General features: G+C 39.4%; 1 protein-coding gene across 6 annotated transcripts in view; it reads left to right on the top strand.

The window, feature by feature from the left end:
- Positions 1-25,699, top strand: part of GTF2IRD1 (GTF2I repeat domain containing 1) — a 161,609-nt gene that overhangs the window by 112,037 nt on the left and 23,873 nt on the right. For 5 of the 6 annotated variants that reach the window (XM_073615035.1, XM_073615036.1, XM_073615032.1 and 2 more), the window contains 9 exons: positions 1,164-1,201; positions 1,385-1,465; positions 4,277-4,348; positions 8,019-8,072; positions 8,813-8,878; positions 10,902-11,085; positions 15,230-15,288; positions 18,543-18,605; positions 25,541-25,624. In XM_073615035.1, the coding sequence (XP_073471136.1) occupies positions 1,164-1,201; positions 1,385-1,465; positions 4,277-4,348; positions 8,019-8,072; positions 8,813-8,878; positions 10,902-11,085; positions 15,230-15,288; positions 18,543-18,605; positions 25,541-25,624 (701 nt within the window). The remainder of the gene's footprint in view (positions 1-1,163; positions 1,202-1,384; positions 1,466-4,276; positions 4,349-8,018; positions 8,073-8,812; positions 8,879-10,901; positions 11,086-15,229; positions 15,289-18,542; positions 18,606-25,540; positions 25,625-25,699) is intronic. The other variant, XM_073615033.1, reaches the window with a different exon arrangement.

The following is a 25,699-nucleotide window of genomic DNA, read 5'->3' as shown; positions in this document are numbered from 1 at the left end:
GTGGTCGTCTTGGAGGTGTGTTTGGGGTCATTATCATGTTGGAATACTGCCCTGCGGCCCTCTCTCCAAAGGGAGGAGATCATGCTCTGCTTCAGTATGTCACAGTACATGTTGGCATTCATGGTTCCCTCAATGAACTGTAGCTCCCCTGTGTCGGCAGCACTCATGCAGCCCCAGACCATGACACTCCCACTCCATGCTTGAATGTAGGCAAGACACACTTGTGTTTGTACTCCTCACCTGGTTGCCACCACACATGCTTGACACCATCTGAACCAAATAAGTTTATCTTGGTCTCATCAGACTACAGGACATGGTTCCAGTAATCCATGTCCTTAGTCTGCTTGTCTTCAGCAAACTGTTTGCGGGCTTTCTTGTCCATCATCTTTAGAAGAGGCTTCCTTCTGTGATGACAGCCATGCACACCAATTTGATGCAGTGTGCGACGTATGGTCTGAGCACTGACAAGCTGACCCCCCCACCCCTTCAACCTCTGCAGCAATGCTGGCAGCACTCATACGTCTATTTCCCAAAGATAAGATATGACGCTGAGCATGTGCACTCAACTTCTTTGGTCGACCATGGCGAGGCCTGTTCTGAGTGGGACTTGTCCTGTTGAACCGCTGTATGGTCTTGGTCACCCTGCTGCAGCTCAGTTTCAGGGTCTTGGCAATCTTCTTATAGTCTAGGCCATCTTAATGTAGAGCAACAATTCTTATTTTCAGATCCTCAGAGAATTCTTTGCCATGTGGTGCCATGTTGAACTTCCAGTGACCAGTATGAGAGAGTGAGAGCGATAACACCAAATTTACCACACCTGCTCCCCATTAACACCTGAGACACTATAATACTAACGAGTCACATGACACCGTGGAGGGAAAATGGCTAATTGGGCCCAATTTGGACCTTTTGACTTAGGGGTGTACTCACTTTTGTTGCCAGTGGTTTAGACATTAATGGCAAATTTACACTGTTATACAAGCTATACACTCACTACTTTACATTGTAGCAAAGTATAATTTCTTCAGTGTTTTGTGAGATACTGTAATTATATATAAGATGTATGAAAGGATAGAAACTAACTTTATGTCTAGTCCACAGTGAGGGTGTTAGTTTAGTTTTCTTTAATTTATGCATCATTTTTAATACGCTATATTTTACAGGTCTGAAAACAACAGCATACCAGAGGAATGTGAGCCAGGTACAAATATATATTTTGGTATATAGTAACTAAATATAATTTTCTTCCATCCAGTAGAGGATGGTGGCTTTCTGAGTACATAATGTACCAGATGTGCTCAGTAGAAACCTCCTTCTGTACTCTAATTCTTCAGATACTCAGTCATCTGTGGCCATTCTTATTGTGTTCCTATTGATTTAACAGGGACTTCAAGCGAGTCAAATGGAATAAGACATATTAAAGTGGAGCCTGAATATCAAGAAATCATGCATGTGGCTGTGCCAGGTACTTTTACTTGTGATTCATAGGCAAGAAGAGAAGAGTGTGAGCTATTTAACTTAACCCTTTCAGGTCCACCTATAGCAGTTGTACTGCTACAGGGCGGCACCAGTGCACCGGATCACATAAATATATGTGATCTGACACTTCCGGGTAGGGGGTGTGCATGCATGATTACACACAGCGGAAGCCGATCGTTTGGTAAAGAGCCAGAACTGTGATCTGCCTATATAAACAAGGCAGACTGCCGTTCTGACAAGAGGGAAGGGATGGAATTTGTGTTCCTACATAGCAGGGAATCAATTCCATCTGTTCCCCTAGTAAAAGCACCTTACACCGTATTGTAAAAACACTGGTTAGGCACACAGTTAACACTTTGATCACCCATGATGTTAACCCCTTCCCAGCCAGTGTCATTAGTATGGTGACAGTGCATATTTTTTAGCACTGATCGCGGTATTAGTGTCACTGGTCCCCAAAAAGTGTCAGTGTCAGGATGCCCCCTGCAATATTGCAGTCTTGATATAAGTCGCTGATCGCTGCCATTACTAGTAAAAAAATAAAATTAAATATCACATAGTTTGTAGATGCTTTAACTTTTGCGCAAACCAATCAATATATGGTTATTGGAATATTTTTACCAAAAATATGTAGCAGAATACATATTGGCCTAGTTAGATTTTTTTCAAATTTTTTATTGGATATGTTTTATAGCAGAAAGTAAAAAAAATAGATTTTAACGCACGGAGAGCTGATCAAATACCACCAAAAGAAAGCTCTATTTGTGGGGAAAAAAAGACATAAATATTTATTTGGACATAAATATGATCGCGCAATTGTCAGTTAAACTAATGCAGTGCCGTATCCCAAAAAATAGCCTGGCCATGAAGGGGGTAAATCTTCCAGAGGTCAAGTGGTTAAAGGATAATTACACCCATGAACAAAAAGTTTATATAGTGCAGCTTACAGTGCTTAGATGTATGGTTGATCCATTTGTTTTCTTTCTTGTAAGCTAAGAACAGTTTCAACAAATACAGAAAATAACTGTTGTTGCTGCCAGAAGTGTTACTTCCTGTGAGCTACACCAAAGAGTAGCTTACTTTTTAGCTATCCTTGCCCTGCTTTTGTCTAATGTAGATAAAAAGACACGGACATGTTTGCAGGTAATATCAGGAGAGCATCCTAGAGTTACAACCAATGCTTCCTCCATAGATACAGTGTAGAAGTGATGTAGCCGATCAGGGACAGGAAGTGTGCAGGATTTGCAAAATCACTATGTGAAGGTAAAGCAAAAAAAGCTTAAAAAAAGAAAACAAATGCAGCCACCACACCAAGGAATAGGAAGCTGCAATACTGTATATTACATTTATCATTTTGGATTTATTTACACTTTAAATCATCAGGAATGTTTATTTAGAAAAAATAAGCATTTACTAATTTTTTCTATCTGGCTTTGTGTCATTTTTATATACCGTATTTAAAATGGGAAAGGAAGGGTGGGTAAACAACAGGAACTCTCCCTGACCATTCACAGGATACCTTGCATTCTGTGAAAAGAATACAAGGCTTTTGTGACTGGATGGACTGCTTCACTATATAAGAGGCAGAACTCTCAGTCACAGCACGAGTATAGTCACTTATAGGTATCTTATTTGACTTGTGGCTATTCTAAAAAAAAGTTCTGGTTTTAAAATGACTCTTGCTATTCCTTACTCTATTCCCATATAACAGTACCTGTGCATACAGCCTTTGTATGATCTTTATTGCACCTTCTCTCATGTCACAACTCTCTAGCATCCCCAGGAAGCAGCTGTGTAACTGTAAAAATTAACTTTACCTTTAAACACCTATTAGTATGTATGGATACAAGGACATCACCACCACCTCCTTTGAAAATTGGCTGGAATGATTTATTCTCTATATCTGAGGTCACCCGATCGGGAAAAAAAATTCCAACCATTAGGAAAAGGAGGGATAAAGAACCTGAAAGGAAAAAAAGTTGATTTATGCATAAAGAGTTTTCACAGCTGCTATCTAGAGATTGCAAGAAAGCTCTGACATCAGAGAGGCAAGGCAGCAATAAGGAGGTTACTAAAGTCTCTATACACAGATACTGTTAGAGAGGATAGCTAGAGGAATAGCACAAGTCTCTTCAAATTGAATCTGCAATCATAAATACATATTTAAGAGAAGCTTAGTTACTGTAATTGGGCACTTTTGGACGTCTGTATGGTATTCTGTGTGATGTCTTGCAGAGCAGTCCAGACCCCAGAGAAAAGAGGGTCTCTGAGAAGGAAACAGCCACTTGTTTTTTTACTGTCTGGCATACAGAAAAAATTGTTTCACTTCCTTCTTTTTTTTTTGTTTTGGATAGAGTGGAGAAGCATTAGAACACCGGTCAGTTTTTTTTTCTGCTGTCTGTAGATTCACCCTCTCTATTTGTCCTGTTTTCCTTTATCACCGAAAGTGAAAGAAATTCCTAAATTTTGGGTTATCAGAGAACTGTAATAAAGGGAAAATCTTCCAATGGGGACATTAGCTCTAGTGACAACTAGGGATTTCCTCACTATGCAGGGGTTTCCTCTCAATTCCTGTTTTCGCTATGAGACAGGAAGTAAAGGGAAATTTCCCCAATGGGACACTGATGGCAAAAAACAAAACAAAAAAACTGACAGGTGTTATAGACCTCTCTTACTCTATCCAACATGAAAAAAAAAACATGCAGTTAATTCCACTTTGATTTTAAAGATTTCGGTTATCTCTTTCCTACTACTTTTTAATACATACCTATGTTTTTTTTCTATCTGTTTAATTCAGAGGAATTAACTGCCTGTCTGAAGAGTCCAGTGAATTTAGATAACACCACTTTTGTGCTGGATACAGGAGCAGGTGAATGAAAATCATCAACATGATACAATATATAAATGACCATAAAAGACTTTGAAACGCATATATGCAGATACTTTTTTTTTTTTTTTTTAACCATGTAAAATGATCTGTACAATAGTAAAACAGAATAACCAATAGACAAGTATATAGTCTAACACAGTAGGGCTAACTCCTCAGAGTCTACTACAAGTAAAGATATCAAAAGAAAAAAGAGAATATCAGTGCTAGTTATAACTGAAGCTGCTAGCAATTGAGGAAAAACACACAACCCTCTAGTGAAATAATAAAACCAAATTGCAGCGCTAGTAAATACGAAACAACTGATGATCAGAAATATACTGTGCAGAAAAAGTCCTCTTTGAAGTGATAAGTTAATCATAAGTTTGTATAACCATATGATAGTCCTTATAATAGTGGGTGCTAATGTCCTTCTTAGGTGTTAATATGGTAGAAAATGGCCACTCACCGAACACAACATTACATGCGAGTTGTTGTGAGTGGCCATTTCTACCATATTTCCACCTAAGAAGGACGTTAGCACCCACTATTATATGGACTATCATATGGTTACACAAACGTATGATTGATTTACCACTTCAAAGAGCACTTTTGCTGCACTGTATTTACTAGCCCTGCCATTTTTGTTTTATTACTACAAGTAAAGGACAAGTCCTCAAGTATCTTCTTTAAAGCGGGGGTTCACCCACACCGCCAAAAAAAAAAAAAAAAATATTAAAAGCCAGCAGCTACAAATACTGCAGCTGCTGACTTGCGATGTCGGCAGGGGACGCCGAGAACCCACTCGGTTCTCAGCAGCTGCCGCCGCCATCCTAGGTGAGGGAATCAGGAAGTGAAGCGTTGCAGCTTCACTTCCCGGTTCCCTACTGCGCATGCGCGAGTCGCGCTGCGCGTCCCTAGTGGTCCCCGCTCTCTCCTGGGAGCTGTGTGTTCCCAGCAGACAGCGCGGTCGGGACGGGAAGAGGCATAGACTCCCATGGGAGTCTATGCCGGAAGTGGGTGCAAATACCTGTCTTAGACAGGTATCTGCACCCCCCTCCCCCCTGAAAGGTGCCAAATGTGACACCGGAGGGGGGGAGGGTTCCGAAAAGCGGAAGTTCCATTTTTGTCTGGAACTCCGCTTTAACTCATGGTTAACTCGAATGCATGTTTATCAACTACCCCAAGTTATGCACTCCAGTCACCACCCTTCTCGTGTCCATGACATTATAATAATTGGATTATCGTAATTGAACTACTCATACAGTTGAGGCTACATGGGTAGTTATTAATCTCAGAGAATACAAACATAATCATAGTGCAAAGTGTCCTATGAAATGCTACTGCAGGGGATTGTTGGGCAACTGTCTGGATTTCAGCTCATTAATAGAATTAAATTAAATAAATAAATAAAGCTGTTGTGCAGCCCTATAAATATGTAGGGGGACACAATCGAGGCCACCAATATTTGCTTAGGTGACCACCACTGAATTAATTTGTTATCATCTTATTCAAGTCTGTGGAAAAGTAGGAAATAGGTAACAAAGAAATTGATCTCTTGAGTGTGATTTTGCTACTCAAAATTGGATGTGAAGCCTTAGGCTAAAGCCTCGTACACAGGATCAGAATTTCCGACGGGAAATGTGTGATGACAGGCTTTTGGGCGGAAAATCCGATCGTGTGTATGGACAATCGGACAGTTGTTGTCGGATTTTCCGCGGACAAATGTTGGATAGCAGGTTTTAAAATTTTCCGCGGACAAATGTCTGTTGTCGGATTTTCCGAGCATTTGTACGCAAGTCCATCGGACAAAAGTCCAAAGTACGCACATTATCTTCTTCTTTAATGGGATAATAATGAAGCTGCTTTGCTGGTGATACTGATGGAGTTATTGCAAACTAATTTTCAAAGGCTAGTGATATCAAGAATAATATTATTATGCTTTTTTTTTTTTTTTTTTTCTTTATTTGGGCAAGTTACCAAAACACCATTATCCCGTAGTTTTTAAGATCAAAGATACAACTATGTTGGTGTCCCTTGTTAATTTTACATTATATTTTTTAAAATGTAACTGCCCACCCCCAAACTGTCATTTGAAGTAAAACACATAGTCAAGTATTATTCTCCACAATCTTTTTATTGTGCATTAAAAAAAGAAAAACAAATACAATTAGACATGCTATCTGCCAATAGAACTTAACCAAAAAGTGCATTCTATGCATCCAAAAATATAGAAAATATACCAAATCAAATCATTATTATTCAACCAAAAAAATAACGTCAAAGCAATAACTCCAAGGCCAATAATAAATAACACGTTATCTCCTCCGATTCCACAACATGGCTGGTTGACGAACGGTCGTTCAGAAACGAACTGAAAAGCACGAAATGAAAAGCGCAAAATGAAAAGCTGTAAATGAAAAGAGCGAAAAGAAAAGCACGAATCAACACTCACCAAACTTCTACTAACACAAAATTAGCAGAAGAAGCCCAAAGGGTGGCGCTAAAGAGCTGAAAAACCATGTAGTACGTCACTACGTTCGTGATTGTTGGCCAACAATTGTGTGCCCTGTGTATGTAAGACAAGTTTGGGCCAACACCCTTCGGACCAAAGTCCACGGATTTCTTGGTGGAAAATCTGATCGTGTGTATGAGGCTTTAGAGTTTAAATCTGGAAACTATCTGGCTTTAGATAAATTGAAAAGGATGACTGGTGGTGTGTCTGGTTATTTCAAGAATAACCAGCAGGTTTTGTGTGATTTACTACCACTAACTAAAACAATATTGTTTTACCAAGAGGAACATGTATGTAAAACCACTTTTTGGGTGTAAAACCCCCTTTTTTTGGGGATCAAGTTTTTTAGGAATTTAGTTATTTAATACTTTTTTACTTCCACTCACTCACCAGAGGTGACAACAGCATATAATTACATTGTCACAACACTTTGCCATACCACCAGAACAGCACCGCATCCACATCCTATTTCCCTTTATCTCAGCATTTTCCACTCTGGTGGTGATTGCATTTGTGGAGGCAGCAGTTCTGAACCACATTTGTACCTATCTCCATTGCGTGGATTTATTATCTTTCTATGAAATGAAAAGCACGAAATTAAAAGCTGTAAATGAAAAGCGCGAAAAGAAAAGCACGAATCAACACTCACCAAACTTCTACTAACACAAAATTAGCAGAAGGAGCCCAAAGGGTGGCGCTAAAGAGCTGAAAAACCATGTAGTACGTCACTACGTTTGTGACTGTTGGCCCACAATTGTGTGCCGTGTGTATGTAAGACAAGTTTGGGCCAACACCCTTCGGACAAAAGTCCATGGTTTTGTTGGTGGAAAATCCGATCGTGTATACGAGGCTTTAGAGTTTAAATCTGGAAACTATCTGGCTTTAGATAAATTGAAAAGGATGACTGGTGGTGTGACTGGTTATTTCAAGAATAACCAACAGGTTTTGTGTGATTTACTACCACTAACCCATGACATGGATGACTGAAAACCCTTATAGACACAAATAGCTAACAATAAATAGAATTTGCAGTTGTGCACCCAGTATCTTTAGGTCAAGTTTTCATATGTCTCCTCCTTTAAATGGCTACTTTTCTGTTATAGGCTTACTGTAAGTCTTTGTATTGATTTCTTCTAATGCTGTTTCATTTGATTATAGTTTCAGACAAAGGGCCCTCTATGCACTCCAGGAATGAAGAGAAACACATAGATGGTAATTCTGTTCATACTGCTTTTAGATACAAGATAAAAACATGCAAGAGATCCTAATCATAGGCATACTTGGGACAGATGACGACTGAGTAGAAGAAATACTATATATTTGGCCAGTTGGACCTCAAATAAGAACTATAAAAGGTGCACCAACATAGCAGAAACGGGAGTGTGTGGGAGAGGGATGTCACACGCTTGACTCATATAACTGTATGATTTGAGCTTTTGTTATTAAGCTCTGTAAACAACAAGCCAAGATTAAACACATTAAAGCAAGTCTAGAGCTACAGTACATCTGTTGGCTGTTTCTCAAATATGGCATTTGCATATAGAACGTTTTAAAAATGTAATTTTTAGCTCTGAATTTAATAAAGAAAGAAAATGTAGGCAAAATATTCTACATCTCTTTTAAAGTGGTATTACCCCTTTTGCTGCCAGGCCCTATGCTCCACATTTAATGTAGCCAGACAATTTTTACAATGTTTTCATTGCTTTTTATTTCACCCTTACTAGCTGTCTGTGGTCTCTTTCTCCAGTTAATTAAAAGGTGTACATTTACAGGCATGTTTTGTATATATTATCAATTTACCAAAATTGTGGCAAGTGAATCACTATTTAGGCATATGTAAGATGATTTGTAAATTAAACACATACTGTAAATACATTTCACTGTTATTTTTGAGAAGCACAACTGATAAACTAATTGTGATTTATCTATTTTTTTCTTTTTATTGTTGCAAGAAGGGATTGGAGACATAATCAGACAATTAAGAAAAAGAGTAGAGAACTTGTTCAACAAAAAATATGGTAAGAAAAAAGTACAATTAATTAACATACTACATCAGCTTTAGTGAGATAGCAAACATATAAGGCTGAGTTGACACCAGTGCGAGTTGGATGCAGGTTTCCCCGCATCCAATTCTCATAGCAGGAGATTGTGACTGGTTCTCTATAGAGCCCATTCACATATCTCCGCAGCGGCTCCGATGCGATTTGCACAGGAGCCCTTGTGCGTCTTTTGGTCCATTTCAGATCCAAATTCAGCCCAAAATTTGGGCTAAAATCGGAGCTGAAACGGTGAACGAGGATGCACAGGACTCTTGCTGTGAGCCCCTGCATGCTCATATGTAAACCCAGCCTAAGACGATTATGGAAGAAATGCGGGATTACGGAAGAAAAAAAAAAACATATATACTCACTTATTTGGCTGTAGCATTAATCCGATGCTGCAGCTTTCCCCTGCCGAATCTAAGCCCGAGAACTGAGCGATCACATGATCACTGATCGCTCAGTTGGCTCAGTGCTTCGTCTTAAGTGAGCAGTGACAGTCAGCCACAGGCTCTTTGCTCTGCCACTCGAGTGCTTATTGGAGTGCAGGGTTGTGGAGGGGGTGGGAGTGGCTGGCTCAGGCTTTCAGCAGCATGCTAAGAGGCTGAGTCTGGACCGGCTCTGTGACATCAGCCAACAGCGGGCTTTAACTGACTGTCTACTGAATCTGGGTCCCGGGAGTGCAGAACTAATTGCTCTCCTGTGACCCACATGGGAAGTATGGCCAGAAAAGCTTGGCCATACTTCTCCTTTAAATATTCTGGAAATAAATTTGTAGAGCCTCTTGCACTGTGCCTTGGTACAAAAGCAAGTGACATTGGTTTCCACAGCTAATTGTTTGGAACTGATAAGTTAGTACAAGCAGTATGTAATCGTTACTTTTACAAATACTAATGTTATATAGTAGCATGTTCAGTGTGCATATTCATATGCAGTCTTGTAATGCCGCTAAATGTTGTTGGCTTTCTAATGTTTCTTCCAAATTTTTATCAGAGAAATATTTGTTATTTTGAAAACTATCCATCTTTACAGATATTCATACAGTCCAGAGTATTTCCTCTCATACCCGTTATAGAACTGATATCTCTGAATGTATAGTATTTGTATCCCTGCCATTCAGCATCGCAAGTTTGTGACCTTACTTCTCTCTGCTGCAAGTATTACAGCCAATCGGCTTGCTGATTTGACAATGAAGTTGCTTTGTTAATCAAGGGTGTCTTCACTCTGCTTGCTCAACCTAATTTTCCTGTCAGCAAGCTCCCAGTGTTAGACTGACAGCACTATGAAGTGAAACAGAGAATCATTTTTCTCATGGTGTTAACCTTCCTCTTATCCCGTGTACACACAACCAGTTTTGCCGTCGGAATAAACTCCGAAGGTTTCTACCTACAGAACTCTGACAAAATTCCATTCATGCGGTCTTGCCTACACGCGGTCAAACCAAAGTCCGACCGTCCAGAACATGGTGATGTACAGCACGTACGATGGGACTAGAAAAAGGAAGTTCAATAGCCAGTAGCCAATAGCTTCCGTCTCGTACTTGCTTCAGAGCATGCGTCGTTTTTGGTCCGTCGGAACAGCATACAGACGAGCGGTTTTCCCGATAGGAATTGGTTCCGTCGGAAATATTTAGAACATGTTCTATTTATAGGTCCATCAGAATAAAAAAAAAAAAAAAGAGTCAGATGAGGCCTACACACGATCGGAATAGACAATGAAAAGCTTCCGTCTGACTTTTTCTGTCGGACATTCCGCTCGTGTGTACACGGCTTTACAGTCCAGGAATACAGAAGGACAATATAAAGACAGAATTAGGTACTTGTATACTCTCCGTATTGAAATCTACTCAAGGATTTTTAACAAATACAAATCTGGATTAAATCTTGTTTTTATTTTGTGTTTGAATTTATGTATTTTTGATAGTGTTACTTTTTAAATAAGATAAACATTCATTAGGATGTAAAAATTATCTTTTTCTTCTTTTGATGTTGCTAAAATGCAGCTAAAGCAATTGGGGCTTCTCATCCTGTCAAAGTGCCATATTCCAAGTTCTTGATGTATCCAGATGACCTTTTTGTTATGGGCCTTCCTGATGGGGTTTCATTTCGACGTCCAAACTGCTTTGGAATCACGAAACTCAGGAGGATACTAGAATATAGTAATGACATCCACTTTGTTATAAAAAGGTAATGCGAAAATTTACTCTATCCTCTGCTGACATGCATGTGCAAAAAATGTAATCTAATTATATTCCATGTGTTGTTTGCCTTACCTTGTGATGATAGACATACATGTTGTGGCTGCAGTTTGTAGTGTCATGGCTAATCAATTCCCCTATGTCTATGCATTAAACCACCTAACTTATCATTATTTGCTAAAGGGACAAGCAACTTCTTGGTCACATAGTATCCAGTGCATGTCCAGTCATTTCTCTGAGTCACATGAAACAAACACATCTCTTCCAGCATAGTAAGCTGTGTCAATAGCTCACACGTGCAGAGCACTAGACGGAGAGACCCAGGGATTGTGGGATATGTAGTTTCTTCACAGGAAGTGGCAGTACAGTAGAAGCCAATCTTAGGGAAGACAAACAGGATGGAACTCTGCCTATGTAAACAATGCAGAGCTCTGTTCTGACATTGGGGGGGGGGGGTGATGGATTTTCTTTCCCTGAAAAGCAGTGAATAAAATCCATCACTTTCTATAGTAAAAGCACCTAACACAGTACACAAAAACACTGGCTAGGCACATATTTAACCCTTTAATCGCCCTAGATGTTTGACCCCTACCCAGCCAGTGTCATTAGTACAGTGAAAGTGCATATTTTTAGCACTGATCACTGTATTAGTATCACTGGTTCCCACAAAGTGTCAGGGTGTGATTGTCCGCCGGAAGATCACAGTCCCTGATCTCCACCATTACTATTATAAAAGTTAAATATAAAAAAATTCCAGTATATATCCCATAGTTTGTAGACGATATAACTTTTGCGCAAACCAATCAATATACGCTTATTGGGATTTTTTTTTACCAAAAATATGTAGCAGAATACATAGTGGCCTAAAATTATGAAGAAACTAGATTTTTTACGTTTTTTTTTTTTTATTGGATATGTTTTATAGCAGAAAGTAAAAAATATAGTTATTTTTTTCAAAATTGTCAGTCTTTTTTTTTGTTTATAGCACAAAAAACCCAGAGGTGATCAATTACCACCAAAAGAAAGCTCTATGTGTGGGAGAAAAAAGACATAATCATTTATGTACAGTGTTGCATGACCACGCAATTGTTGGTTAAAGTAACGCAGTGCTGTATGGCAAAAAATGGCCTGGTCTGGAAGGGGGGGGGGGGGTAAATCTTCCAGAGGTCAAGTGGTTATTTATTACATTATTGTGGACTTTGATGTTTCCCTGGGGAACTCTGTGGGCATGTTCTCAGAGGAATTTTTGTGAGTGGAATTCCCTTCAATCATTCCCGTATGACCAGGCAGATAGACTGACAGGAACAAATCAATGAACTACCATGGCGCTCCAGAGCAGTTCATATAGTTCATTGAGAACTACAAGCCAACAACAGCAAAGGATGCCAGGGCTTGTAGTTCATTCACACACAGAGCTGTATGAATGAATGACGCAGCCATCACTTTTTAAAAGTGACAGCTAGTACAGAAAACTTCTCCTTCTGCTGCCACAGGGCCAGAGGGCAGCGGGCAGCGGCTGCAGCATGGGGGACATGTTACACCCTAAAAAACTGGTGGAACATGTTCCCAAAGGTGAACGTATCCTTTAATCAGCTGAATTTCGAGGTGATTATTTCAGATTTATATGCACTTTGAGTAATTCTGATATGATTTTGCATTTTAAATGTAAAAAATATAAAATGCTAAATCCAAAGGTTATTTGTAAACAGGGTATACAACCCCTGGCAAAAAGCATGGAATCAGCACTCTTAGAAAATGTTAATTCAGTTGTTTAATTGTGTAGAAAAAAAACTTATCACAGACATGCCTCAAAACTATTTTCATTTAACCTTCCAACCTTCTGGCTTTAGGAAACAGTTAAAAAAAATAATAAAATAAAGAAAACTGTAGTCAGTTGCAACTGTTTTTGCAGATCAAGCAAAGGAAAAAAATATGGAATCACCCAATTCTGAGGAAATCATCCATTCAATTAATGGAATAATCTCCATTTAAACTTGTGCATTGATTGAAGATTTAATGACTGTCATCTCACCCTTACCTTTACCTGATATGCAACCCCATATCATCAATGATTGTGGAAATTTGCATGTTTACTTCAGGCAGTCGTTTTCACATTGGAATGGCACTAAACAAATGTCCCAGCATCATCACCCTGCCCAATGCAGATTTGTAATTTATCGCTGAATATCACTTTCATCCAGTCATCTACAGTCCATGATTGCTTTTCTTTAGCCCACTGTAACCTTGTTTTTTTCGGTTTAGGTGTTAAAGGGGTCGTAAACCCTCATGTTTTTTCACCTTAGTTGCAACTGACTACAGTTTTCTTTCTTTTTTTAAGTGTTTCTTAAATCCAGAAAGATGAAATATTAAATGAAAATAGTTTTGAAGCATGTCTGTACTTAGTTTTTTTTTTACACAATTAAACAATTGAATGAACATTTTCCAAGAGTGGTGATTACATACTTTTTGCCAGGGGTTGTAGATACATGTGTACCAAGTTATTTTGCAGTAAAACTTCTTTGTTGATTTAAACTTTTTTTTTAACTTTAACACAATAAAAGACAATTTCAAAATAATATTTTCATAAAATTGTCATATTTTAGATTGCCATAGTTTGTTACAATGCCAAGTGAGTATTCATGTACATTTTTTTTTAATCATTCGTTTGAATGGATTTTTTTTACCAATTATGTCAGCTGTTTAAATAGCATAGTCTTAGGTTTTTAAATAAATAGGGCATGTATTGATTATTAGGCATTGTTATCATGTAAGTAAAGAATTGTCAAACCAAGAAAGTACCTATGATTAATGGAGTATGGTCTAGATTGTAAATACATAAATAAATACATCTATAAAGAGAGGATTGTACTTTATCAGGTGCTGAAAACCTCTTCAATGGAGCAGGTTTGTCACCTGATTATTTAGGGAAAACTAAGCAGTGGGTAATTTAGAGAAAACATCTAAAATCCACTTTACAGTTTCTATAACGACAGCCATAGATCGTTCAAAACTTGTCCGGTTCAGTAGGTACCAGCCGAGATTCAATTCATGTATGGGCAGGCTGATTGTACCCAAGTCGATCCATCGATATTTTTTAGGATGCGATTATTGTCGGTAGCACAATAGCTCCGCAGGAGGGATTCCCCCATCAACACAGTAATTTTTGATGGGGGGATCGAGCAATTTTCTTTGTTGCAGGAAAGATAATTGGATTATGTATGGCCTGCCATAGAAAGGTTTTAAATTCACCTTCCTTTATGCATACTAAATGTATGAGGCACTTTGCAGGTATGTCTTTGTAAAATGATATACTAAGGCTGTTTTTTTTCATTTAACAGACACACTGGGGGTTATTTACGAAAGGCAAATCCACTTTGCACTACAAGTGCAAAGTGCACTTAAAATTGCACTGAAAGTGCACTTGGAAGTGCAGTCGCTGTAAATCTGAAATGAGGGGAAGCTCTGCTGATTTTATCATCCAATCATGTGCAAGCTAAAATGCTGTTTTTTTATTTACCTTGCATGTCCCCCTCGGATCTACAGCGACTGCACTTCCAAGTGCACTTTCAGTGCAATTTCAAGTGTAGTTTGCACTTGTAGTGCAAAGTGGATTTGCCTTTAGTAAATATCCCCTATAGTCTTATTAAAGCATAGTTCCACCGCTTATTTGACTACCCCCCCACCTCCGGTGCCACATTTGGCACCTTTTCGGGGGGGGGGGGGGGGGGGCGGGTACCTGTTTTTGACAGGTATCTGTTCCCACTTCCGAGAGATCTTGGAAGTTCTGCCCCCTCCTCCTTCCCCTGCCGCCGAGCCATTCAGAAAGCGCAGCGCGCTTCGAGCATGCACAGTAGGGAACCGGCTGTGAAGCCATAAGGCTTCACAGCCAGGTTTCCTTACAGGCAATGGCGGCGGCAGCACCCGAGAGCCGATGGAAACATCGCCTGGGGTGTCAACACCGCTGGATTCCAGGATAGGTAAGTGTCCTAATATTAAAAGTCAGCAGCTACAGTATGTGTACTTTTTAATAAATTCTAATGTAATTTTTTTTTTTTTTGGTCGGGCGGAACTCCGCTTTAAGTATATATTGTTTATGTATAAGTAATTTTTTTTTTTTTTTTTACTTTTCTCAGGCCAGAACTGATTTCTGAAGGACTTAAGGACTGCATTCAGGATAGCCCTGGTCCTTTGGGTAAGTTCACTTACACATGATTTTATTAGTCAGGCATTACCAAAATTATAGTATGGATTCGTCATGCTTATTTGTACTTCTTACTAGTAACGGTAAATTTTGTAAAGTAAATTAAACTATGGGCTCTGTTTCTATTACAAGTTGTAGAGAATCAAACTAACTTTAGTTGCACAATTTCCTAATTAGTGTATAGCAGGTCATTCCCCATCATTTGCAGCTGCTCCTTCTTCCCGTCTTGGGTCATGGGATTTGTCACATGACAAGGGGAGACAGGAAGAAGACCAGTCTGCTCTCATTCCCCAGTGGCGCTGCACTGTATTTTTAGAATCTGCTCTATTCCACTCTTAGCAGGCTGCTAATGGATGGAGGAGAGAGCAGAAGCCTCCCTCCAGCAGTTTTCAGGCCCTTGACCTTCTGACAGGAATGATGCTGCAGTCACTCCTGTCAGTAAGGTGCAGGAGAAATGGAGGCACAGGAGAAGCTCCCAGTGGGCCCCCTAGGGGCATTGCTAGGATTCCAAAATCCTAGAGCACCTTCGTGCACCCCAAGGAGAGCAGCAATGCGACACGCTGTGCATGCTTAAGGAGCATGGTTAAAAAAAATCTGGGCCTCCTTTTACCTATAAAATATGCTTTGATTGCTGTGCCATAAGTGAAAGTCTTACAGACGCATTTAAACCTCAGCAGAATCATTACAAAACTGTTTCCATACATATAGTTTTGTGTACATTGAAAATGGACCGAGAGCTACAACTGTGGAGACAATGAACACTTATGTAATGTACAATATAGTATATATAGTGCAGAAGTACATAGTGTACAGAGTGCTGCAGTCAGTGTAGGTTTTAGACATCCATAACACTGAGTGCATGGGTCAGGGGTGTGTAATGCATATGGTGCAGGGGTCCTGAGTGTGTAATGCAATAGGTTCAAGGTTCAGGAATAGGTAAAGCAGAGTGCTGCAGTCAGTAATATGTAATGCACAGAATGCAGGGGACAGGCCTATGTAATGTACAGTGGGGGTTAGGAGTACAAAACAAAAAGAGTGCAAGAGTAAGTAGTGTGTAATGCCAATGTAGGGGTCAGGGGTCATACTCTACCCCACTTTATTCTTTCAGCAAAAATACACACTTCCTTCCCCCACAAAAAAATCCAGATCTAATCTGCGCCCTCACTCCTTCTAGCACAAATCCTCCCCGACTTGTGGCATGGATTTTCTTCATACCAATCCCCCCTCCCAGCATAAATCCACTTCCCTTCCCGCGCACAATCCCCTATCTCAAATCCCCCCCGTTTTAACATAGCACTAGGATAAATGCCTGATAACCCAGTGCCATTTGACTGAAGTGGTTAAATGAAACACTGCAAAAAAAAAAATCAAAATGGGGTAGATTTACACTGTGCACTTCGCAAGCGCAGTTCCACTCTCTATGTGTAGTTGCTCCAGAACTTAGAAAATGAAGGGAAGCTCTGCTGACTTTGTTTTTACTTGCTGTGCATGTAATTGGGTATTCTTTGTAATGTGAAGCTTTACCTCATTTGCTAAGCTCTGGAGCAACTGCATTTGCAGAGTGAAAATGCACTTGGAAAGTGCACACTCTATTTGCCTTTAGTAAATCAATCTCTATGTGTTCAGTGAAAATACTAACATTATATGGACACACACATATATGTGTGTGTGTATATATATATATATATATATATATATATATCTCAGTTAGCAAAATGTAATATTTTTTATGTTTAAATTTGCTTTAATTTGCTTTTAAGAAGGAACAAATGGGGTCAGAATGGAAAAAAAAACCAAAGAGATTCCCCCATCCACACAAGCAAGGCAGGTGGAGGAATTCCCCCGCCAGGACATTGTATTCTGACAGAGGGAATCGCCGCTGTCACAATACACTTATCAGTGGCTACAGCTGCTGATCCACAATATTTTTTTATCATGTCCCTTCGTCAGAAGTTGATCAAACGATCGACTTCTGTCAAGCAAGGACAACCACACACTGATTGAAATTTGGCCTGTAACTGGTGACAAAACCAAATGACAAAAACAGACAAACATAACAAACTTTGGGCTTATTTAACCACTTCAGCCCCGGAAGATTTGGCTGCTCAATGACCAAGCCATTTTTTTGTGATATTGCACTGCGTCGCTTTAACTGACAATTGCGCAGTCGTGCGACGTTGTACCCAAACAAAATTGACGTCCTTTTTTTCCCACAAATAGAGCTTTCTTTTGCTGGTATTTGATCATGTGGTTTTTATTTTTTGTGCTATAAACAAAAAAAGAGCGACAATTTTGAGAAAAATACAATATTTTGTACTTTTTGCTATAATAAATATCCCCAATTAAACTGAGGAATTTTTTTCCTCAATTTAGGCCAATATGTATTCTTCTACATATTTTTGGTAATAAAAATCGCAATAAGTGTATATTGATTGGTTTGCGCAAAAGTTATAGCGTCTACAAAATAGGGGAAAGATTTATGGCATTTTTATTATTATTATTTTTTTTTTCTAGTAATGGCGGTGATCAGCAATTTTTATCAGGGCTGCGACATTATGGCGGACAGATCGGACACTTTTGACACATTTTTCGGACCATTGACAATTATACAGCAATCAGTGCTATTAAAATACACTGATTACTCTGTAGATGTCACTGGCAGGGAAGGGGTTAAGACTAGGGGGCGATCAAGGGCTTAACTGTGTTCTCTAGTGTGTGTTCTAACTGTAGGGGGATGGGAGTGAATAGAGGAAATGACAGATCGTTGTTCCTACTTAGTAGGAACTCACGATCTGCCTCTCCTCTCCTCACAGAACAGGGATTTGTGTGGTTACACACATACGTCCCTGTTCTGCCTCTCATGCCCGCGATCGCTCGTGGCCAGCGATCATCGCGACCGCCGGCCACGCGCATCGGCAACCCCTGCAGTGCAGCGGCGCGCACGTGCCTGCTATCCCGCTTCAGGGGACCGACTTACAGCTACGACGGTTAGCGGGATCGTGCCAACCTGCCGCAGTATAATGACGGCGGATGGTCAGCAAGCGGTTATTTTGCCAATTCAAAATATATGATTGATGTCCAAATTGCAGTAACCCATGGCAAATATCAGAAAAAAGTCTCTTAAATTATTAGACTAGAGTACCTAAAAGTCAAATTAGTTACTGTGGGTTACCCCACTCCACCATCAATGACCATGAGTGTTTTACCAGTATGCAGCAATTCTAATGTCTGATCAATCGTTTCAGGAGTCAATGATAAAGATTGTCACAATTCCCTATCAGATGAAACTCAGAGGCCTAACTTTCAAGGTAAGAGCCATTGTATTTAGATTGTGGATTTGTACAAAACCTTCTGTAATAACTGTACTTGTTTTGAACAAAGGGATCATGATCTGTTATAGGGGCCATAGAAAAAGAGGAGTAAGAATAAAGGAAATAATACTCAGGGATTAATTTGCAGTTTGTCCTAACTGGTATACAGTACTGTATATGCAATATATTATATTGCGATCTGCCTCTTCAAGAACTGTGGTACATGGTAGTATTCAGATAACATGGAAACAAGCCCAGTTTGGTTTAAAGGATAAGTTCACCTTTGAGAACACGTTACATGTTCCATCCGTTTTAGAAGAGCCCTCCTGCAGATCTTCCCTGATCCTCCCTCTCTGTGACAGTGGGCTGGGGATCTTCTCCCCGCATCGCTTGTCACAATTTGGAAAGAGCGTGGCCATGCAGGACTTCTCCCACACAGCCGAGTCATTCATTCAGAAAGTTCTGTGAATGAATGCCTACAAGTACCATCAGCCTTTGCGTTTGATGTCTTGTAGTTCTCAATGAACTGCAAGGGTGCTGGTGAGTGCTCCCGACTTAGACGGGGGGAGAGCCTGCTTGAAATGTAATAATTTGTTAGCAGTGAAGTGGAGGGATATACGGAATGTTTTCGTTCTGTCCTCCTTTCACGCATATACATGACAGTCCAAATTCCTACGGCGACTGGTGTTGTGGAGAAACCCCTCTCTGTCCACGAATACAACCTTAACATGGGAGGGATGGATCTCAACGACCAATTGTTGGCGCCATACCTAATTGCCTGTAAGGCCAGACACTGGTACAAAAAATTGTCTGTATATTTATTCCAATTGGCTCTGCTGAATGCTTATGTGCTATACAAAGGTTCAGAATGAACTGGATCCTTTCTTAAATTCCAGGAAGAGATCATCACAGCCCTTCTGTTTCCGGCGGTGCTGTGGCCCACCTTCCCAACACAAATGCAGTGAGCCAGCATTTTCTGTATGCTCTCCCTGGTACCCCTACCCTAGAAATCCCCAAAGAAGATGTTGTGTCTGCAGAAAACACAGATATAGCCGTGACACCCGCTTTTATTGTCCCTCCTGTTCTGACCAACCTGGTCTCTGCATCGGTGACTGTTTCAAAGGCTACCACACACTAATGGAGTATTAGCGTAGGGTACAGCATTGCATAGTCCTAGGGCACACTTACACAGGATCTCAAAAGATGAAATGGCCATCACATTTTGAGAGACCCTACTCTGGAACGTTTACAGTTTACGGTTTATAAGTGCAAACATTTAAAAAATAAAAAACACAGAAAAACACAAAAAAATTAAAAAGCCAAAAATAGTTGTGGTTTTATTTTTCTTCTCTCTCTATTGTTCTCTCTCTTATGTTCGCTCTCTATTGTCCGCTCTATTGTTAGCTCTCTACAGTATTGTTCTATATCTATTGTTCTCTCTCTATTGTTACTGTATTTTAGAACTGTAATGTTTTATTTTTACTATGTTTTATTGTATTTCCTTTGCAGGTATGGTATGTCTTACTGTTATACTGTAATGTTACTTTGTTTTATTGTTAACGATCATTTGTTTAGCAGATACGCCATTCAGCTGCAGCACGGTTTATTTATTCTGACAGCAACAGCGTTTGCTCCTACGATACGTAAAGCCGTGACTCCAGCACTGTAAGAGGTGATTTCATCACCACAGTGAAAAAAAAGAGCATATATGCTAAAGCATGGGGGCAGGGGTGGAGGAGCGATTTGCTCCTAACATTAAGGGGCGGATTTCCCCCATGCTTCGGCATATATTTTTTAGGCAGAGATTGCGTTAAAAAATCAAGTTGTTTTATTGAGTTCATGTTTTATCGTTACCATTGTTTGCTTTTCAGGTATGCCATTCAGCTGCAGCACTGATTTATTTATCTTGACAGCAACAGCGTTTGCTCTCACGTACATAAATCAGCAACTCCAGCGCTGTAGGAGGTGATTTCACCACCACAGTAAAAAAAAAAAAAAAAAACAATTGGGTGGATGAAGGGCGTATTCTAATGGTGGGCATACCCACCGATCAATCTCTTTTTTTCGTGCAGCCTACAGGCTGCACGAAAAAAAGAACATTGCAACGTACTGGTATGTTGCTGGCCTTTGAGTGGTTATACCAGAATGATGCCTGCAGGTTTAGGTATCATCTTGGTATCATTCTTTTCAGCCAGCGGTCGGCTTTCATGTAAAAGCAATCCTAGTGGCTAATTATCCTCTAGACTGCTTTTACAAGCAGTGGGAGGGAACGCCCACCTTCTTCCATGGTTTTCTCGGGCTCTCAACAGGCTGCCCAACAGGGAATCCGAGAATGCAGCCGGTGGTTCCGCCAGCTGACCATAGAGCTGATTGGAGACCAGAATGGCTCCAATCATCTCAATGGCCTAAGAAACCGGAAGCTACGAGCATTTCATGACTTAGGTTTCGCTGGATATAAACAGCGCCATTGGGAAATTGGGAAAGCATTTTATCACACTGATCTTGGTGTGGTCAGATTCTTTGAGGGCAGAGGAGAGATCTAGGGTCTAACAGACCCCATTTTTTTTCAAAAAAAGAGTACCTGTCACTACCTATTGCTATCATAGGGGATATTCCCTGAGATAACAATAAAAATTATATTAAAAAAATGAAAGGAACAGTTTAAAAATAAAAAAGCTAAAAATAAATAAAAATTTTTAGTAATTTTAGCAGTAGACCTCCTCTGTAAATCTAAAATAATAACCTGTAAAGGATTTTAAAGGCTCCTAAAATGTATGTAGAGTGTGTTTTAGTGCATTAAAATGTAAAAAGGTGTTTTTTTTTTTCCCCAAAAAATTGTGTTAGAAAAATTGCTGCACAAATACTGTGTAAAAAAAAATTGCATCACCCACGATTTTAATCTGTATGGCCTTTGCTTTAAAAAATATATATTTGAGGGTTCAAAGTAATTTTCTAGCAAAAAAAAAATATTTGTTTCATGTAAACAAAAAGTGTCAAAAGGGCTTTGTCTTCAAGTGGTTAGAAGAGTGGGTGATGTGTGACATAACCTTCTAATGTTGTGCATAAAGTGCCAGGACAGTTCAAAATTACCCCTTTTTGGAAAGTAGACACCCCAAGCTATCTGCTGATAGGCATGTTGAGTCCATGGAATATTTTATATTTTGGCACAAGTTTAGAGAAAATTACAAACTTTTTTTTGCACAAAGTTGTCACTAAATGATATATTGCTCAAACATGCCATGGGCATATGTGAAATTACACCCCAAAATACATTCTGCTGCTTCTCCTGAGTATGAGGATACCACATGTGTGAAACTTTTTGGGAGCCTAGCCGTGTACAAGACTCCGAGAATCAATCAGGATTTCTAAGGGCGTAAAATGGTGATTTCACTTCCTCACTACCTATCACAATTTCAGAGACCATGAAATGTCAAGATAGCACAAACCAGCCCCAAATGACCCCTTTTCGGAAAGTAGACACCCCAAGTTATTTGCTGAGAGGCATGTTGAGTCCATTGAATATTGTATATTTTGCCACAAGTTTCGAGAAAATTACAATTAGTTTTTTTTGTTTTTTACACAAAGTTGTCACTAAATGATATATTGTTCAAACATGGCATGGTTATATGTGGAATTGCACCCCAAAATACATTCTGCTGCTTCTCCTGAGTATGGGGATACCACACGTGTGAGACTTTTTGGGAGCCATGGACACAACATGCCTCTCAGCAAATAGCTTGAAGTGTCTACTTTCCAAAATGGGGTCATTTGTGGGGGTTTTGTGCTATCTTGACACTTCATGGCCTCCGAAACTGTGATAGGTAGTGAGGAAGTGAAATCACCATTTTACGGCCTTGGAAAGCCTGAAAGCGGTGATTGATTTTTGGGGTCCTCTACACGGCTAGGCTCCCAAAAAGTCTCACACATGTGGTATCGCCGTACTCAGGAGAACCAGCATAATGTGTTTTTGGGTGTAATTCCACATATGCCCATGGCATGTATGAGCAATATATAATTTAGTGACAACTTTGTGCAAAAAAAAAAAAAAAAAGTTTGCCATTTTCCCGAAACTTGTGGCAAAATATAAAATATTCCATGGACTCAACATGCCTATCAGAAAATAGCTTGAGGTGTCTACTTTCCAAAATGGGGTCATTTGGGGGGGGGGTTGTGCTATCTTGGTATTTTATGGCCTTCAAAACTGTGATAGGTAGTGAGAAGTGAAATAAAAAATGTACGCCCTTAGAAATCCTGAAGGTGGTGCTTGGTTTTTTGGGGTCGTGTACGCGGCTAGGCTCCCAAAAAGTATCCCCATACTCAGGAGAAGCAGCAGAATGTATTTTGGGGTGTAATTTCACATATAACCATGGCATTTGTGAGCAATATATCATTTAGTGACAACTTTGTGTCATTTTTTAATGTATTTTTTGGCATTTTTCAATCACTTGTGACAAAAAAATAAAATATTAAATGGGCTCAACATGCCTCTCAGCAATTTCGTTGGGGTGTCTACTTTCCAAAATGGGGTCATTTGGGGGGGGGGTTATACTGCCCTGCTATTTTAGCACCTCAAGAAGTGAGATAGGCAGTCATAAACTAAAAGCTGCGTAAATTCCAGAAAACATACCCTAGTTTGTAGATAGATAGATAGACCTTTGCGCAAACCAATAAATATACACTTATTTACATTTTTTTTTACCAAAGACATATGGCTGAATACATTTTGGCCTAAATGTATAACTAAAATTGAGTTTATTGGATTTTTTTTTTATAAATTTTTTGTCTTTTTCTGTTTATATCGCAAAAAATAAAAATCGCAGAGGCAATCAAATACCACAAAAAGAAAGCTCTATTTGTGGGAAAAAAAGGACGCAAATTTAATTTGGGTACAGTATTGCGTGACCGCGCAGTTACCAGTTAAAGCAGCACAGTGCCAAATTGTAAAAATCGCTCTGGTCATTGAGGGGCCAATTCCTCCAGGGCTGAAGTGGTTAAGCATTAGTGGTACTGCTATAGCAATTCCACTCTTGTTGAGAAAAAAAAAATTATCCCCTCTGGGTGATCTTTGTACAGAGCAAGGATTTTAATTAACTTTGTTGCAGAGTCCTATATGTTTCTGTGTGATTCACTGTATGATTCACTGTGTCCTTAGAATAAATATATAAACTAGTGCAGTGCTATTCAGAAAAAAACAATGATAATTCTCCAGCACTTGTAAAAAAACAATACAAGAACATAAATCAATCACAAAATAATAATTAACCCTCCTGGCGGTATTCCCGAGTGTGGCTCGGGGTTAAATTTCAGTACCATTTGCGGTAACCCCGAGCCACACTCGGGATTGCATTGCAGAATCCTGGTGCAGTATACTTACCTTGTTCCCATGCGATGTTCCCCCGCTGTGTCCTCCACTGGATCATCTGCCCGATGCTCTGTGTTCTGGGCTCCATTCCCTGTGAGCGCTGCGACGCATTGGGGTGGAGCCTGGCAGCAAATTCAAAAGGTACACAAAACATAACACATACAGTACACTGTAATCTTACAGATTACATTACTGTATTAAATCATTTCACATCCCTTTTGTCCAGTGCCCTGCATGCACTTTTATATTATATATACTGTTCTTTCTGCCTGGAAACTTGACATTGTCCATGGCAACCAAAGAGTGTCCCTTTACATCTAAAGTGGTTTTAGACCAGCTAGAAAAGAGCAATAGTAAATAAGAACACTTGCAGAATTGAGCGATAGTGAATCATGGGGAAATCCATTTTATTATTATTATTATATTATTATTTTTTTATAATTATTTATAGTTATTTATTATATTATAATTTATGATTTCTTGTTTCAAACTTTATCATACCCGGGATGTCTACTAGACTCTTGTTTGGACAGATTTAAGTGAGTTATTACTAAGAATTACAGGCCTACAATATACAATGCTAAATTTATATGCAAAACAATGTACCGCTTTGAGATTCAATTCAGATTCAATTAATCATAGCGCCAGGGAGGCTACGCTTAAAAAGTAAAAATTTGAACATTAAGTGTTCATTAATAAGCATCCAAATCATCAGCTTTCTCATTCCATGTGTCCTGAAATGTGCAATCAAGCAGGGAATCCAAAGTCCAAGAAGTTAAAACGGTGATAATATGAGATAGAGAAATCTCTTCTTAGCATACAAACCCTTTGTGAAAAAAACGTGTTCTCCAAAATCCACCTTGTGAAACAGAAGCACACACTGCTCACCTTCTAGTTAGACCCCCTACAATTATACACAAAGTTAGGTCTTTTCCACTACATGCAGCATGACACCCATGTAAGAAAGCACAAAAGCCAAAAACCATAGTGTTTACTGCATATTTATTATTTTGTATTTATTTATTACAGGTATTTATACAGTACCATCAGTTCACACCAGTCCATGCCATCGGGGAGCTTACAATCTAAGGTCCCTAACTCACATTCCTACTTAGACATACTAGGACCAATATAGATAGGAGCCAGTTAGCATGTCTTTGGAGAGTGGGAGAAACCCACGCAGGCACAGGGAGAACATGCAAACTCCAAGCGAGTAGTGCCGTGGTTAGAAAATTGAACTGGCGACCCTAGGGCGGCAGTAAATAAATATAGTTAATAAAGCACTTACACAATGAGCAGACTGCAATAAACAATGCAGCAAGAGAGCATGTGAGAGATACAGCAGTGAAAAATACTCTTGATTTCACAATAGTATGCACTTAATACAAACAACAAATAATCTGACAAATCGCATAGTATTTACAATAAAATTTCAGGTAACCATATTGTGAGTTACTGCTGCATATTAGGCCATTGTGTTAAATCCAAAACAATTATAGATGCCTAATAAGTGCCATATGCATCTGTTTTATCAACATATTTTTAGATAGTGTTCTTCTTTTCCTTCTAGAGAATTATGATGCCAGACTCTCACGGATAGATATTGCCAATACCCTACGTGAACAAGTACAAGACCTATTCAATAAAAAGTATGGTGAGTGTGTAGAGACACTGCTGTGAAAATCAAAGACGAATCATGCAGGAAGGATGTCTAATAGTACCCATTAGA

This window comes from Aquarana catesbeiana, linkage group LG02, assembly GCF_042186555.1.
Source record: "Aquarana catesbeiana isolate 2022-GZ linkage group LG02, ASM4218655v1, whole genome shotgun sequence".
In the NCBI taxonomy this organism is placed as follows: Eukaryota; Metazoa; Chordata; class Amphibia; order Anura; family Ranidae; genus Aquarana; species Aquarana catesbeiana.
Note: the sequence above shows the minus strand (reverse complement) of the source record. Positions and strands in the feature narration are given on the sequence as shown.